The sequence below is a fragment of the Apium graveolens genome, chromosome 2, assembly GCF_009905375.1.
Source record: "Apium graveolens cultivar Ventura chromosome 2, ASM990537v1, whole genome shotgun sequence".
Taxonomy (NCBI): Eukaryota; Viridiplantae; Streptophyta; class Magnoliopsida; order Apiales; family Apiaceae; genus Apium; species Apium graveolens.
This window is the reverse complement of record NC_133648.1, coordinates 311,300,399-311,315,002: the sequence shown is the minus strand read 5'-3', so window position 1 is coordinate 311,315,002 and position 14,604 is coordinate 311,300,399. Positions and strand designations below refer to the sequence as shown.

The 14,604-nt window shown below is 31.9% G+C and overlaps 2 protein-coding genes across 3 annotated transcripts; both read left to right on the top strand.

Annotated features, from left to right (window-relative positions):
- Window positions 1-348: 348 nt before the first annotated feature.
- LOC141708723 (putative mitochondrial import inner membrane translocase subunit TIM21) lies at window positions 349-5,980 on the top strand. 2 transcript variants are annotated; one of them, XM_074512481.1, is made up of 7 exons: window positions 349-639; window positions 2,891-2,909; window positions 3,632-3,789; window positions 4,376-4,557; window positions 4,672-4,720; window positions 5,136-5,255; window positions 5,443-5,980. In XM_074512481.1, exons 1-7 carry the CDS (start codon window positions 505-507, stop codon window positions 5,608-5,610), a joined length of 831 nt encoding a protein of 276 aa, XP_074368582.1. In that variant the 5' UTR covers window positions 349-504; the 3' UTR covers window positions 5,611-5,980. The 2 variants fall into 2 exon arrangements, with proteins under 2 accessions (XP_074368582.1, XP_074368583.1); XM_074512482.1 differs by having other exon boundaries at window positions 361-639; window positions 4,379-4,557.
- Window positions 5,981-11,623: 5,643 nt separating this feature from the next.
- On the top strand, window positions 11,624-12,694 carry LOC141703451 (uncharacterized). Its single transcript, XM_074506982.1, has 2 exons — window positions 11,624-11,917; window positions 12,010-12,694. Exons 1-2 carry the CDS (start codon window positions 11,624-11,626, stop codon window positions 12,691-12,693), a joined length of 978 nt encoding a protein of 325 aa, XP_074363083.1. The 3' UTR covers window position 12,694.
- Window positions 12,695-14,604: the final 1,910 nt, after the last annotated feature.

Genomic DNA, 14,604 nt, shown 5'->3' with positions numbered 1-14,604 from the left:
TAGCAATCAAAAAATTGTTGTACTTTAGGGTCCTTTCCCCGTTCCCATATTTAAGATTTACTCCGTTTTAAATACATGTTTATTTTTAAAAAAGCAAGCATATTTTTCAAAGTGAATGTTAATAAAAAATACATTAAATACACTGATATGTGAAATAAGATTGATTTTAAAAAATATAAATCATAAATAATTGAAATAATTAATTTTGAAAATATAAATTTATGTTGAAAGTTGGCTTGAATAGCTAATTTTATATCTTTTTCTTTAAGTGAACCTAGGAGTATTTGATTCTATTAAACCCAGCCCAATCCCGGATCCAACTCCGCTGGACCCAATTTGACCCGGAATTTATAAAACCCTTGTATTTCTTGGGTTTTATTTTATCACTTTCTCTTCGAAGTTGCGTTCTCTTTTCTGATACAAATATAGTTTAACTTGGTTCTCACTTTTAATATCTGGGTTTGTTGAAACAATACAAAAAATTATTTATTTGTGTACAAAATCATGTTCTGTACAAAAAGTGTAAAGAGAGCTGGGGTTCTTTTGAATAGGAGCAGATTAATTGCTACTGTGTCGAAATCGAGCAATGGGTTGTTTTCTGATGTGGGTTCTGCTTCTGCCAATGATTTCACGAAAAGGGTATGTTTGTTTTTTGTGTTTTCGGATATGAATGCAGATATTTAGGACGGATATCGGGTTTTTCGGGTTTTTTGACAGCCCTAATTAGATTGCTTGAAACTTCTGATTTTAAAAAAGCTATCCTTTTTTAAGTTATTATCTTGTTTTAGTGTGATTGGAAATTTATGTGACTTTATAGGTTGTGATGATAGTGTAATTGTGAACAATACTAGAATGTATAGAGATTTTGATATTGATGTAATGCTGAATTGAATTGACTCGAGGAATTATTCTTTTACATAGGTAATATGTAAAGGGGGCAGAAAAATGAGATTATTGAACTTTATACTTTGCGAGATTTCATAGGTTTAGTTGTATTTTTATCTCCCGTGACATTGCTTTTATGCCGGGGTATGTTTGGCTTGGTATAGATGTCGGCATTGTCATGGTTAGCACTTTTTGAAGGAATTTTAATAAATTAAAATGATTAAGTACTCTTGTCCTGACTTTTATGTTCCCATTCAAATTTTATCCTAGCTTTTTGATCTTTAAATTACTAGACTTCCCACCTTGCGTGTACTAGTAAATATAGTTAATTATGGACTAAGCCTAAAAACTTACTAATAGACGGCCAATTGCATTTGCTAATAATTCATTCTTTTTACACTTTATTCGTTTGTAGTTTATCGGGTTATCAATATATTTCCAAGAGAAAGGAAAAATTCTTAAGACCCTCGAAAATATTAGACGGGCTTCCCGCTTCTGAAAGCTGGTTAATTAAGTTGGCATTAGCTTGCTAGAAGTAAAATTACGAAAACAAGTATGAAATTATTAAGCTTTAAAACTTGCAAATGATTTAATCTTACAACATGTTATACACATTATAGTATTACAATCAATTAATGTTTCTATCTAATTCGGTGGTCCACCTTGTCGGCCTTGTCAGGAAGAGAGTGTGTCAATGTATATTTGTCTGTCAGAGCTTCATGTTAAGTTCTATTGTAATTGGCATGTTTTTTTACTATGAGCGGCCTTTTCCGGTAAGAATAACACACATATTGCCTCTGATTCTTACCAATTACCCCTTCCATTTTCCCCACCCTATCAATTTAGCATGTCAGTGTCTCTTTTTACCAAGTACCGATAACACTTATTAAAGATGTACTTTATAAGATTGTGGCACATGTTCTTGATGCTGGAAGGATGGAAGAAAGCTTCTACTCTATTAACAAGCAAAACTCTTATAAAACATCAAGTGTGAATTGGCTTTGGCTTGTTTTCCTAATCTAGTTTTCATATTGATATTCATATTAGAGTTTTGCTTGTTGACAAAGAAGAAGACTCTCTTCCAGCTATGGAATACAAAGAACATGTGCCACCATCTTATCACTGTTTTGACTTATCAGAGTTGCTGAGTAAGTGTTGTATGTAGATAGTGGGATCTACTGAGGAACAAGTTACATGTAGATAAAGTGGATGTAGGAAAATAGATGGAGTAAATGGTAACGTCAGAATTTAGAGGCAATATGTGTGTTATTCAGGTAGCAAGAAGTTGCTCACTTAAAAAAGAATGTTGGCTGACAGTCCAAACATGGAGCTGTATTGGAAAAATATAGATTCACGTGGCACTCTAGTCCCTAGTTTCTAGTAAAGCCTCCAACGTGGACCACCAGTTAAAGGAACATAAGGTAATTGTAAAACTATGATTTTTCGCCATCTGATTAGAACATAGGCATGGTTTAAATGTAATATTCTGAAGTAAAGTTATAATGCACCGGAAGGAATGTTGAAGACATGAATTGACACAAAATTCTTCCCCCCACTTTTTACTCTCTGTTCAAATTTTAGTCAGTCCATTGATCCATTCCCATAATGCTTATCTGTGAATTGTGAACAGTGTCCAGCTCTAACTTTGTTTAAAACATCTTCCAACTCCTACACCCAGCCATAATTTATATATGAAATTTCCATAGCCCTTGTAGGTCATCTATTATTTCTTAAATGTACCCAGTAATTGATTTAAAACTTATAGACATTAGTAATTTTGTCATTGATCATTATGTTAAATATTATGATATAGCCTTTACTCCATCAAGAGTTTGTTCCATGTTATTAGCTATTTTAGTTCCTTCTCTGAAGTGAATACTGGAGAAAATATAAAATGTTACTATACAGACATAATGAATAATATATTGGCTTAATTTTTTCCCCTCCCCCACCTCCTTGATTTAACTTTAGCTAATTACTTATTGTTCTTCCATTTCTTTTGCAGGGCTTGCTAGGACCTGCAGGTCAGTATTTAGGTGTACTTTGTGATTGAACTAAATTAAAATATTTTGTTCTTTCGAGAGTTACATATCAATATCCAAAACATAGTACATACTATGATCTTTCTGAATCTGTGTCAAATTGTAGTCTTTTGAATCATATTTTATAAACAGTGGGGGTGATTGGTACAAGTTCTTTGGCATAGTAGATAAACTGTCATTTTGATGATATAAGCGTAGGATTGAAATTTAAAATCTGATTAAATACGAAATAACAAATTTTGAGTACAAAACTGGTAAGAAAATTTGACCAGATAGTTAAAATTAGTCAATCTAGGTTTAGATTTGGAATTTTGTGGTGTTGTCTGGTTAGATTGGTATTACGTGCTTTATTGTTAGCTAGAGATGTGTTGGGGCTAAAGGTAGGACCAGCTACAGTACAGTTTCAAAGCAGGTGATTCCTTAATGATATATTGTTATGCATTTAAAGAAGATTTCCCTTACCTATCTGTGTTTGGATTGGACATGGACATCTACCTAAAAGTGTTTTTATTAAAAGTTTCAATAACCAGCCAATGCTTAGCACAAGTTACCCGGTATTATATTTTGTATGGCGGGCAAACAAAAAGAAGGTATTGCCCTCATTGTTTTGGCATGTATATATACGTAGGAAAAAGGGTTTCATGCATGTCATGATATTTCTGATCATTGCTTATTGGCTGAAGGGTTATAATGTTGTGTGGCAGGAATTGGTGGTCTATTCAGAAGATATCAAACTAATAATTGTCTAGCGAACTGTCAGTCTCCATATCATCTCACAAAGACCAAAACAGCAGACCCTGCCATGTTTATTTTTGCTAGAGCCTTTGCATCCCAAACCTCAAAAGGAAAAGATTCATCCAAGGTTCGACTTATTTTGCCATGCCGTAATCAATCTACTATGTAGCAATATTAGCGCTGCTTTTGTATTAATTTTCATGTTTATACCTAAAATGGTATATCACATACTGGCAACTTTACATTCTCTTATGATTATTGGCTCATTGCAAACTATATGATACATTTGTATTACAAAATAATGAGACTGAAAGTTAAAAACACGCATAATTATTGTAACTTCAGCTCAACCTACTTCAAAGCTTTTAGTGTAGCCATAAAATAGCTACTAAAATAGGAAAACCTCCTTGTAGGTTTTTCCTATAACTGCACTCTTGTAAGACTTGCAGATTTACATAAATCAGATACTCTGAATTGATTGTTTAAATATTCCGATTCCGCATGTGGCGTACCTACCATGAAATTTCCAATAGATATAGCATAAAACTAATTATTAACGAGATGATGACTTTTTCTATATTTCATGTAATTCATAGTGTCAAATTCCACAGGTTTCATATCATGTATTGCCGGGATGTGTTGTTTTTGTATTCATCAAGTACTTTTGGTTACTTGAAGTTGTCACCGATTTACCACGTATCTCCTTTTCTTAGCAGCGTGAAAGAGAAATCTCTACGGTTGAGGATCCTTTCGATGCTCCAACATATAATATCCCACAGAAACCGGTGACATTTACTGAGGGAGCTTCATACAGTCTTATCATTCTTGCAGGTCTTGGAATAGCTGCTGCTGCAGCCTATGGTGTTTTCTCGGAGCTTATATTTTCTCCAAAAGAGTAAAACTTGATTACTTATCTAGAATTTCTATCCAATCTTTTGGAAAGTGAAATCTTCAAGATTGATTACATCCTTCTTCATTTACTGAAATCGAGAACTGCTTTTATACACAGGTACAAGGTCTTTGGAATAGCTCTGAAAAGGGTTCAGAATGACAGTCAGGTTTTTTTAATACTAAAATTTACTTTATGATAATGTAATTTTGTATTCTCTTGGATGTTGTACCCTTTAACATAAAACTTTTAAAAAATTACCTTCCGCGATAAAACTATGCAATTAACATTACTTATGTTTGTACATCTTTAACATCTGCATAAATATATCATAAAATTAATCCGTCAACATGACAGCCATATAGAAGCCATCAATATTTTTCATTTATTTACATTTTTTTCTTTTCGCTTGACCAAAATTTAATATTAATATAGCTAGCTTTATTTAAAAATTTATCTCCGCCCGTATAATCTTCTCTAGTACACAGCTAGCCTGAGGATGTCTTATTTGCTGCTTACTTGTGGTGTCTTATACTACTAAATACTGAAAAGTATACTTCAACCGTTTGTGTTCTTTTGAACAGGTTAGCGTGAGAATTGGCTCTCCTGTTACCGGGTATGGTCAAGATTCAAGGAATCGTGCTGCTCGTCAACGGATTCCTCATAGAATTTGGACTGACGAAGATGGCATTGAGCATGTTGAGGCAAGTTTTATTGAACTTTTGAAAAGACATTGCAAGATGATCCATCTTATCTTTCTGACATGGTCATAGCTTTCGTGAAATCAACATGATTCAGCACAACAAAACTGAAAATATAAACTCAAAATCGTTTTTTTACTTACATTACGAGTTGGGGCTTTTATGTTACCGCTAACTTGTCTGTTTTTAGGTTAATTTCTTTGTGCGTGGACCACATGGATACGGGAAAGTTTTCACTGAAATGTTCAAAGACAAGGAAGAAAACAAATGGAAGTTCACATATATGATTGTCGAGATCGATTCACCTTCCAAGGCACAACTCATGCTCGAGTCTTACATTCCTGGAGTTGCTGCCTGAAATCTTATCTAAAAAGAATAAACTTAAGAATCAAATGCCATGGCCGGTCTTGTTGATAATTCTCTGTTTTCTTGCTAACGAAAAGATAGCGTGCATGGTAATTTTGTGGACACATTTGATAGAGCCATCATAGGTGTTTGCAATCCAATTTCAGCTTGTATGTCTGGATCTAAGGTTTAGAACGTTCACAGAAACCGAATTATCAAATTTCAAGTTTGAACTCTATTGAAAGGTGAATTGGTGGTAAGTTTCTTTATGATGAATGCTTTATTTTAAAAAAAAAAAAGTGAAGCATTATAACTTACCACCAACTCAAAATCCATTTGTTTTTTTTAATATAATAGGAGAATAAAGAGATATTTTGTGGGCATTTTGAGACAGGGAACCTCCTGTGAAATTACAGTTTTACCCATTGATGTTACAAAATTAAATGTAATCCCCAGGTTACAAGAGTTCAACCATTATAGTCCTTGGTCGTTCCTCTCATTTTATTTTATCTTTATTGTTATTTTGACTTTTAAGTGAAATTAATAAAAAAATTATTAATTATATTTTTTATTCTTAGTTTTTAAAATTTATTTCATAATTATATAAGAAAAAAAAGTTTCTAAAGTTAATTTTAAAAAAAATTATCTAACGTGATTACTAATTTGTATATAAAAATTGAATGATATTTTTTAAATAGTAGAATTAATACCCCTGCATTTATGAAAATAATCTTAATTTTATATTAGAACCTGACTTAATTTTTGATAATTAGCTAAAGTTGACTTTTTAGGATTCCTGAGCTCATTATATAAATATACATTTTTATTATTATTTCAATATCTTACTTTTTATTAGATACAATACAACATGTGATATTGGGATGTAAGTTTTGCTTTATTTAAGTTACGTGAATATCTCTTTTTAAAAAATACTAATATTATATATATATATATATATATATATATATATATAATTAATCGGTTAGTTGTGATTTTCACGATGTCTAGTAATGTAGCATATCCTTTCCTTTTTTTCTCTAGTATAAAACACATATTTTACATTATAATTATTTTAACCAAATAATCAGACGAGATATGATCCTCTGTGACTTAATATTTTATTATAATCTTCATATATCGCAGTTATCTTTATTGATATTATCAAATCGAAGTTTATCTATTTTGGTGCCAATTTATTATTGTTCACATTGCTAAAAAATTGGTCAAAAATATTTATCCGATTTGACATATTTAAATATATCGCCGAATTTTTTAAAAATCACTCGATAAATCGTAAATTGATACCTCAAACGTATAGTTCTGATTTTGAAAATCTATAATTATAATTTATCCACGGACTAAAAAAATATTTCTCAATTTATCTGAAATATGATTTTCCGATTTTTATAACACCGGACATATTTATTTTTTTGTCTTCTCTTGTCATATACCAAAGGTAGATAAAAACGCAAGTAATTGTGTTAATTATAATAAAATAATGTTAAAATGAAATCCAAAATTGAAGGTTGACCTGTGGAGAGAACCACTAGTAAATTTATTGCTAGTTATAAATGCATACATGTCAGTTTGTATATTTATTGCGATAAAGTTAAGCCAATTTGTTGGATTTGATATCCTTCTTGGTATGAATGAAAAATTAACCAACTCAATTTTTTTTACCTCATTTATTTTACAATAGCGATAGCCGATAGGTACGAATTGACCCAATCTTTTCCCAAACAAGCGCCACATTATTCATATTTTAATTCGTAAACCCATTTTATACACGCCGAATTCAGAAGAAAGTCATGATTGTTAAAATCGATAATCCGTATTAATCTACTTAAATATTGATTACGGATTAATCGATAAATCAGAAAATTAATCGGTAAAAATCTGATATATTTAAAATATTTTAATAATATTTAATATATTTATCTTATTTATTATTAAAAATATATAATTTAAAAATATTGTTCAAATTTCAAAAATTAAATTGGTCAATTTTATTTTAATTTTTTTTAACCCTGATTAAAGTCATTATTTATCCGTATTACATATATTTAATTGAGAACAATTTTGGGGACATATTCCAACTAACATTTTTCTTTATGCTAACCACGTTGCTTATTATTCCCTCGCAATTCCAATTGTTATCGTTTCCGGCACACATTTTAATATGAATAGAAAGTATAGTTCTATAATTTTTTTTAAAAAAATTATTTTTCTAAATAAAAATAGAATGTTTAAACTTTTATTCAGAAATATAAAAATTTTAAATAAAGTTAAAGAACTATACCTTCTCTTCATCTTAAAATGCGTGTCGGACACTCAATTAATTTCAAAAATATTATATATGTTGTATTTGTATACATGAAGTAGGGATGAACTCGGATCGGGTTGGACGGGTTAGGGGTAATAAATTAGACCAATCCAATTAATTTGGTTTTCAAAAAATGAACCCATTAATCAAAAACATTATTTTCAACCCAACTCTACCCTTTAACATTGGATCGGGTTGGGTCCGGTTGGTTTGTGTTAAAACTCGAGTAAATTTATTTAAATATTTTTAGGAGTCAAAATTATAAATAAATTTAATTAAAAGTTGAAGTGTACCCCATAATTTAACAGAAGATATATATTATTGAATATTATGCGTACCATACACTCTTCTAATTTAAAGTCAATAATTTAGGGTGTGTTATCCGTAAAATAATAATTTTATGTTCAATATATTATTTATTACACTAAATACATAAATTAAAATTTCAAATAATAATACTAAGCCTATAAAATTTGGTTGGGTTGGATTAGTAAGTGTTTAATTTCTTTGATCTTGACCCACCCATTATATTTGGGTGACCAAAAATTAAACCAATTAAATTTCGGGTCTTGGATAGTTCGGCACCGTCGGTCAAAATAAAGGGCGGGTTGGGTCGGGCTGCACAAAGGTCAAAAATCGGGCCGGACCGGACCGAAAACCATATTTTTTCAGAATTAAGGACCGAGGACCGGACCAGACCGTAAAAACCCGGATTGGACCGGGATCGGACCGTTTGGACCGGTTTAATTAATATTTATATATAAAAATTTATATACATTAAAAATTTTGTTACTTGGTACGTCAATACAAATTTAAAAGTAAGTACATATTTTATAATTTTAAAAGTAAATATTAAATGTTAAGAGTATGAATATCAATATTTTATTACATTAAGTGCGAAATTGAGTAATTTAAAGTGTAGTATCGATCTATTTTATTATATGAATTTATTATCTATTAACTTGAATCAATAAAATATCATATGAGTGAATATTTAATGTTTATATATGATCTTATAAGACATAAATTAAAGGTAAAACAATTATATATATGAATTCAGGTCCATTCAGGTTGGGATCAGATATTTTCATGTCTTGGACCGGACCGAAGACCGAATTTTTTCAATTATATGGATCGGGGACCGGACCGGGTATGTCCGGTCCGGTCCTGGTCTTGCACCGGTAGACCCGGCCCGGCCTGGGTTACAGGTCTATACCAAAATTTTATGCAGCTCTAAGGTTGGGTCGATTTTACGATTTGGTCGGTTTTTTGTTCACCGGTAATATGAAATATTACACTGTCATTTGTGTTCTCTCACATTAGGTTGAAATTATAATCTGGATCAAGTGATACGGGGATGATGTATCATACTTGATATTATGTATTTAGAACATGGACAAAATGAATATTTTTAATTTAAAAAGTTTTAAGTCAATAAATTTAATTTAATTATAAATATGATCTTATTATTATTTAAATATATTTTTGAGTCATAAATTTATTTTGGTAATATATCTATAATTTAATTGCTTAAATAGAATTTAAAATAATGAAATTAAAGTTAATTCTCATTGGGCTTATCACCAAAATTAAACATTTTTTTATTTTCATGATTCTACGTGTCAGATTCCAAAAATTCTGTCCAAAATGCCCGCTAGGTATGATTGCCAATATGATGATGCGCAATTTTGTATGTCGCATCAGCTTTTATACCCATATTCAAGTTGCGTATTAACGCCTAATAGGCATTTGAAGATGCGTATCAAACCCAACACAAAACAACGTAACAACCAATAAACTTTAAAAATTTGTTACACTATACCAAATTAAGCGTGGGAAGGTCAGGACCTTTGTTTGAAAATGTGATATTTTTATGATTAACTTATATATACCTATCTCCCTCTTTGTGAAAAAAATTAGATCTTGGGATTTTGAGAAGTGAGTATAAATTATTTCTTTTAACGAAACAACAAGAAGTGGTTTGACTTTTTTTTAACAAAATGCCAAGTATAAGGTTGAAATGAGTGAAAATCATATTTTCCCGGAATTTGGCAAATTAATAATTTTTTATATCTGCTTATTCGAAAATAATATCATTTTTTGGTAAGTAATGTTTATTTATGTGATTGAATTAAATATAATTTTTTTATCATAGGATATATTTTATACATTTTCAAATATTTTATTTTAAAAGAATCGATACAGTAGATATCTTAAAATATACATTTCCATAAATAAATATTACTTTATCAAAAATGATATTATTTATCGAATAAACAAATATAAATGATTCCTGTTCAGAATACCTATTGACGGTACGTTCCGTGTAAAATATTTACTAAATACGCATTCATTACATGCGTATTTTTTTAAAATAAAAATAAAAATACCCATTCTAAGAATACGTATTCACTAGTAGACAAAAGTGAATATGCATTTTTGTAATGCATATCTTTTGTTATTTTTTTAAAAAGTAAATATGCATGTCTGAAATGCGTGTTCAGTGAATATTTTGGGTGGACACTCCTGTTTATTGGTATATTGAACAATGGGCATCTTTTCTCAATTGGTGGGTATTTTGATTTTTTACTCAATTGAAAAAATGAAAAACAGATAAATACGTGATAAAATGAAATTTGAAAATTGAAGGATGTCGTGGAGCAGTGTTCTAAAAATCGGTACTCGGTTAGACTCGGTGAAACCACGGAGTAACGAGTACTCGCAGTACTCGGGGAGTAGTCGGAAAGAGTACTTGGTCAAAAACTCGGATAATAAAATATTAATTTTTAATTTTAATATTTATTTAACTTAAATTATTATATGAATAAATGATATACAAGATATTTAATATATTTTCGGGTATCTCGAAATAGTACTCGATATAAAACTCAAAATTTTAAATGACCGGTAACTTTTAGTTTAGTATGAATTTAACTTGTAATATTTTATAAATGACATGTAATATAATTAATTATTATTTTCTTATTCTTACTAGCCTTTTACAATCATTTTAACATTATAAATACTTAAAAGATGTATTTATTTGTTACAAACTATTAGCCTTCACGTGATTTGCAGACTATTGCGTGAGGCCGTAGGATTTATCCAGTGCGCACCCGAAGGGTAGCGGCTGCGGGTTAACTACGATAAAAAAAACTAGTACCCACAAGTTTCTTTTTTGGAACATTACTATTTTTTTCAAATTTTTTCTTCTAAAACTGAGTTTTTTCCTAGTAATCCGAGTTTTGCCCGAGTTTGACCTGAGTCAAGGAAAAACCGAGTTATGGCCGAGTACAGCAAAATCAGATCGGAAATAGGCCCTCCCGAGTACTCATTAGAGCATATGCACCCGGGAGAGCAAACCATCAGTTCAGCAGTTTTTTCAATTTGTATCTCCAAAAACTGTGTGCACCGCGTGAAGAATTGGTCCATCAATAATTGATGGTCCATCAATCTGTGGATGAGTCCGTTGATTACTAAAGGAGTGACTAACGGGCTGCAATTGTTGGGCCCCATAAATAAAGAAGTCCTTTCACTTCTTTTTATGTTATACAACGGTCTGATTTTCCAACAGCTATAATTTTGAGTATTAACAGTAGTTTTTTTGCCCTATAAATAGCAGCTTCGGTATTCTTTTGATAACAAAAAAAAATTACACTCATATATTTTTACACATTCCGTACTTTTATATTTTTAAGAAAAAATGGGTACTAATTGGCTCCCTTCCGAAGAATTACAATTATGTGTTTCGTGGGCTCGACAATCTGTTGATCCGATCACCAGTCGATATTCGAACAAAAATAATTTATGGGGACGAATTCACGATGATTATGCAAAAAATTGGTGTGGCACTCCAGAGAATCCTCATGCCGAACCTCGTTCAAAAGTTGCTCTTGACTCGCATTGGACACCATTGAAGAGAGCACTAAAAAAATGGCAATGTGCAAAAAATCAAGCTAGTAGATATAGTGCAAGCGGAACCAATTTGGTAGATGAGGTAAATTATAATTATATATATATATATATATTAAATACGCTTTTATATTATTTATGTGATAACTTAGTATCCAACATTTATTATTTTTTTAGATAACTCAGGCTCAAGGACTATATTTTAAGGAAATGAATAAGACATTTGACAAATGGGAATGTTATGAAGCAGTTGCGGCACATCCTCAATTTATAGACGTTCCCACTACTTCTCCTCCATTTCAACAAAATTTTCCAACACAAATGGATTCACCACCAATCAATTTGAATAGTGATGATTGCGTTGATGAAGAAGGTTTCACGACTCCAGAGTCTAATCGAGAAACAGAAAGTCCTTCTAGTCCAGTTAGACCGATGGGAGTAAAGGCGTCCAAACATGCAAAAAAGAAAGGAAAGCAACGTATGACCGAAAAAGAAGAGATGTCTATAGCTATTTTCAATAATATGCAATGTCACCAAAAACAACTAGTGGAGGCCAACATCAAAAGAGACGAGGAAACCCTTCAAATGTCGAGAGAGATGTTAGAACTTGAGAAACGAAAAGAAGCAAGGCAGGCAAGACTTGATGCACTTGAGGAACGGAAAGAAGCAAGATTGGCAAAACACGAGGCTATTGAAGAATTAAGGGAGCAAACAAAGATCATGACAATGGATACTAGCCAAATGACCCCTAATACGAAAAAATGGTTTAAAAGAAAGAAGGCTGAGATCATGGAACAAGTGAATGAGACTACTACTGGCAGTGCTTATGTTCCTCGCTTTGATGATGATTTTTATGATTAGATTTAGCTATTATGTTTTCAAATAAAAAGCTCCTTGGACTTCCCTATCCGTATGGATTCATTTATGTTCTATGTTTTTTAATTTTAATTTTGTTTGCTACTTTTGAATTCAATAAAATAAATTTATTTAAATTATCAAGTCGTACATTTTAAGAGATAATAAATTGAAAACTATTGATTAGCTTCTATTGCCCAGTTGTGCTCCACCAAATCATTTTGAAGCATTGTATGGATATAAGCTGATTCCAAGTTCTCAATACGATCCCAAAATGCTTGTTGATTTCTTCCATTTCTTTGTACTGGTGCAAAAGGAATTCGAACTCCATTACTATCTACTGGCCCATCATAAACTTGTGATGCTAATGGATTCATTAAATCTTCTTCTACCGGCTCTACAAAATCTTCTTCCACGAATTCATCCTCGACTATCATGTTATGCAATATGATGCAAGTCATCATGATGCTTCTAAGTGTGGAACGCTTATGCATCCGAGCACCATGACGAAGAATAGCCCATCGAGATTGCAAGATACCAAAACACCTCTCCACATCTTTGCGATATGCCTCCTGTTTCTTAGCAAATAATTTTTGTGATTGAGTGGCAGGATTTGATATAGTTTTTACAAATGTTGAATACCTCGGATAAATTCCATCAGCAAGATAATACGCATTGTTGTATCTTTTTCCATTGACGTGAAACACCACCGTTGGACTATTTCCTGCGATGACTTTATCAAATACATGAGACTGACCTAGAACATTAATATCATTTTGAGCTCCAGGCACACCAAAAAAAGCGTGCCAGATCCAAGTGTCATAAGAAGCGACTGCCTCTAGAATAATAGTAGGTCGTCCTTTTCGACCACTATAAGCCCCTCCCCACCCGCTTGGACAATTCTTCCACTCCCAGTGCATACAATCGATACTTCCAATCATACCTGGAAATCCTCTTTGTTCGCCCCTTGTTAGAAGCCTTCGTAAATCTGTTGGTGTCGGAGCACGAAGGTACTCTTGACCAAAGAGCCCTTCCACTTGTTGACAGAATTTTTTCATACACTCAAGTGTGGTTGATTCTCCCATTCGACATATTTCGGCACACTGATCAGCTGCTGCACCGTAAGCTAGCATTCGTAGTGCAGCAGTCATTTTTTGTTGTGGTAGCAACCCCAATAATCCAATTGCATCTGTTTTTTGATGCCAATAGGAATCTTGAGTGCAAAGAGCTGTCATGATGCGATTAAAAACATGAGGGCGCATTCTATACCTTCGACGAAAATCATCTTCATTGAATATTGGACGATCAACGAAATAATCTTCCATGAGATTTTTTCCTCTCGATAGCCTTTCTCTGGGATGATTAGAAGATTTTCCAGGTCGTGAGCCCCGTCCTTGTTGTTCATCTGGAGTATTGATGAACTCCATCATCATCGCCGATTCATTCACCATGGTATTCATAATTTCAGTCTCTTCTTCACTGTGTTGTTGCCTCTGACTCAATAATCTTTTTAATGAATTCATTATTGCAAAGATTTGTAGTGATTTTGAGATGACTATAATATGAAGATCATGATATTATTTATAGACAATTTTCAATCTATAAATCTAGATCAAGACATGTAACGCCCCCAAATCCGGGGTCAGAGGATTTGGTCGTCACGATGAAATCTCAATCTAAAATAACCTGTTAAATCAATAAATAAATGCCAGCGGAAGATATTTATCATTTATGACCCCAAACTAATCCAAGATCTTTTAAGGTTACAGTTCTAGAAACAAGAAATCCAAATTCCACAAATAATTTTTCTCACTTTCTTTTAAAACTCTTTTCAATAAATTCCAACTCACAATTAAACCCACTAGTATAACTTCGAAATGAAGTATACTAGGCCCAAATAAAATATACAACTATAAT

Excerpts from the sequence above, each read along its gene's own strand:
- LOC141708723 (XM_074512481.1), top strand. The coding sequence starts at position 505 with ATGTTCTGTACAAAAAGTGTAAAGAGAGCTGGGGTTCTTTTGAATAGG. Across the intron at positions 4,558-4,671 it reads CTTATATTTTCTCCAAAAGA|GTACAAGGTCTTTGGAATAG; the intron begins GTAAAACTTGAT and ends TTTTATACACAG. Across the intron at positions 5,256-5,442 it reads ATGGCATTGAGCATGTTGAG|GTTAATTTCTTTGTGCGTGG; the intron begins GCAAGTTTTATT and ends GTCTGTTTTTAG.
- LOC141703451 (XM_074506982.1), top strand. The coding sequence starts at position 11,624 with ATGGGTACTAATTGGCTCCCTTCCGAAGAATTACAATTATGTGTTTCG. Across the intron at positions 11,918-12,009 it reads GAACCAATTTGGTAGATGAG|ATAACTCAGGCTCAAGGACT; the intron begins GTAAATTATAAT and ends TTATTTTTTTAG.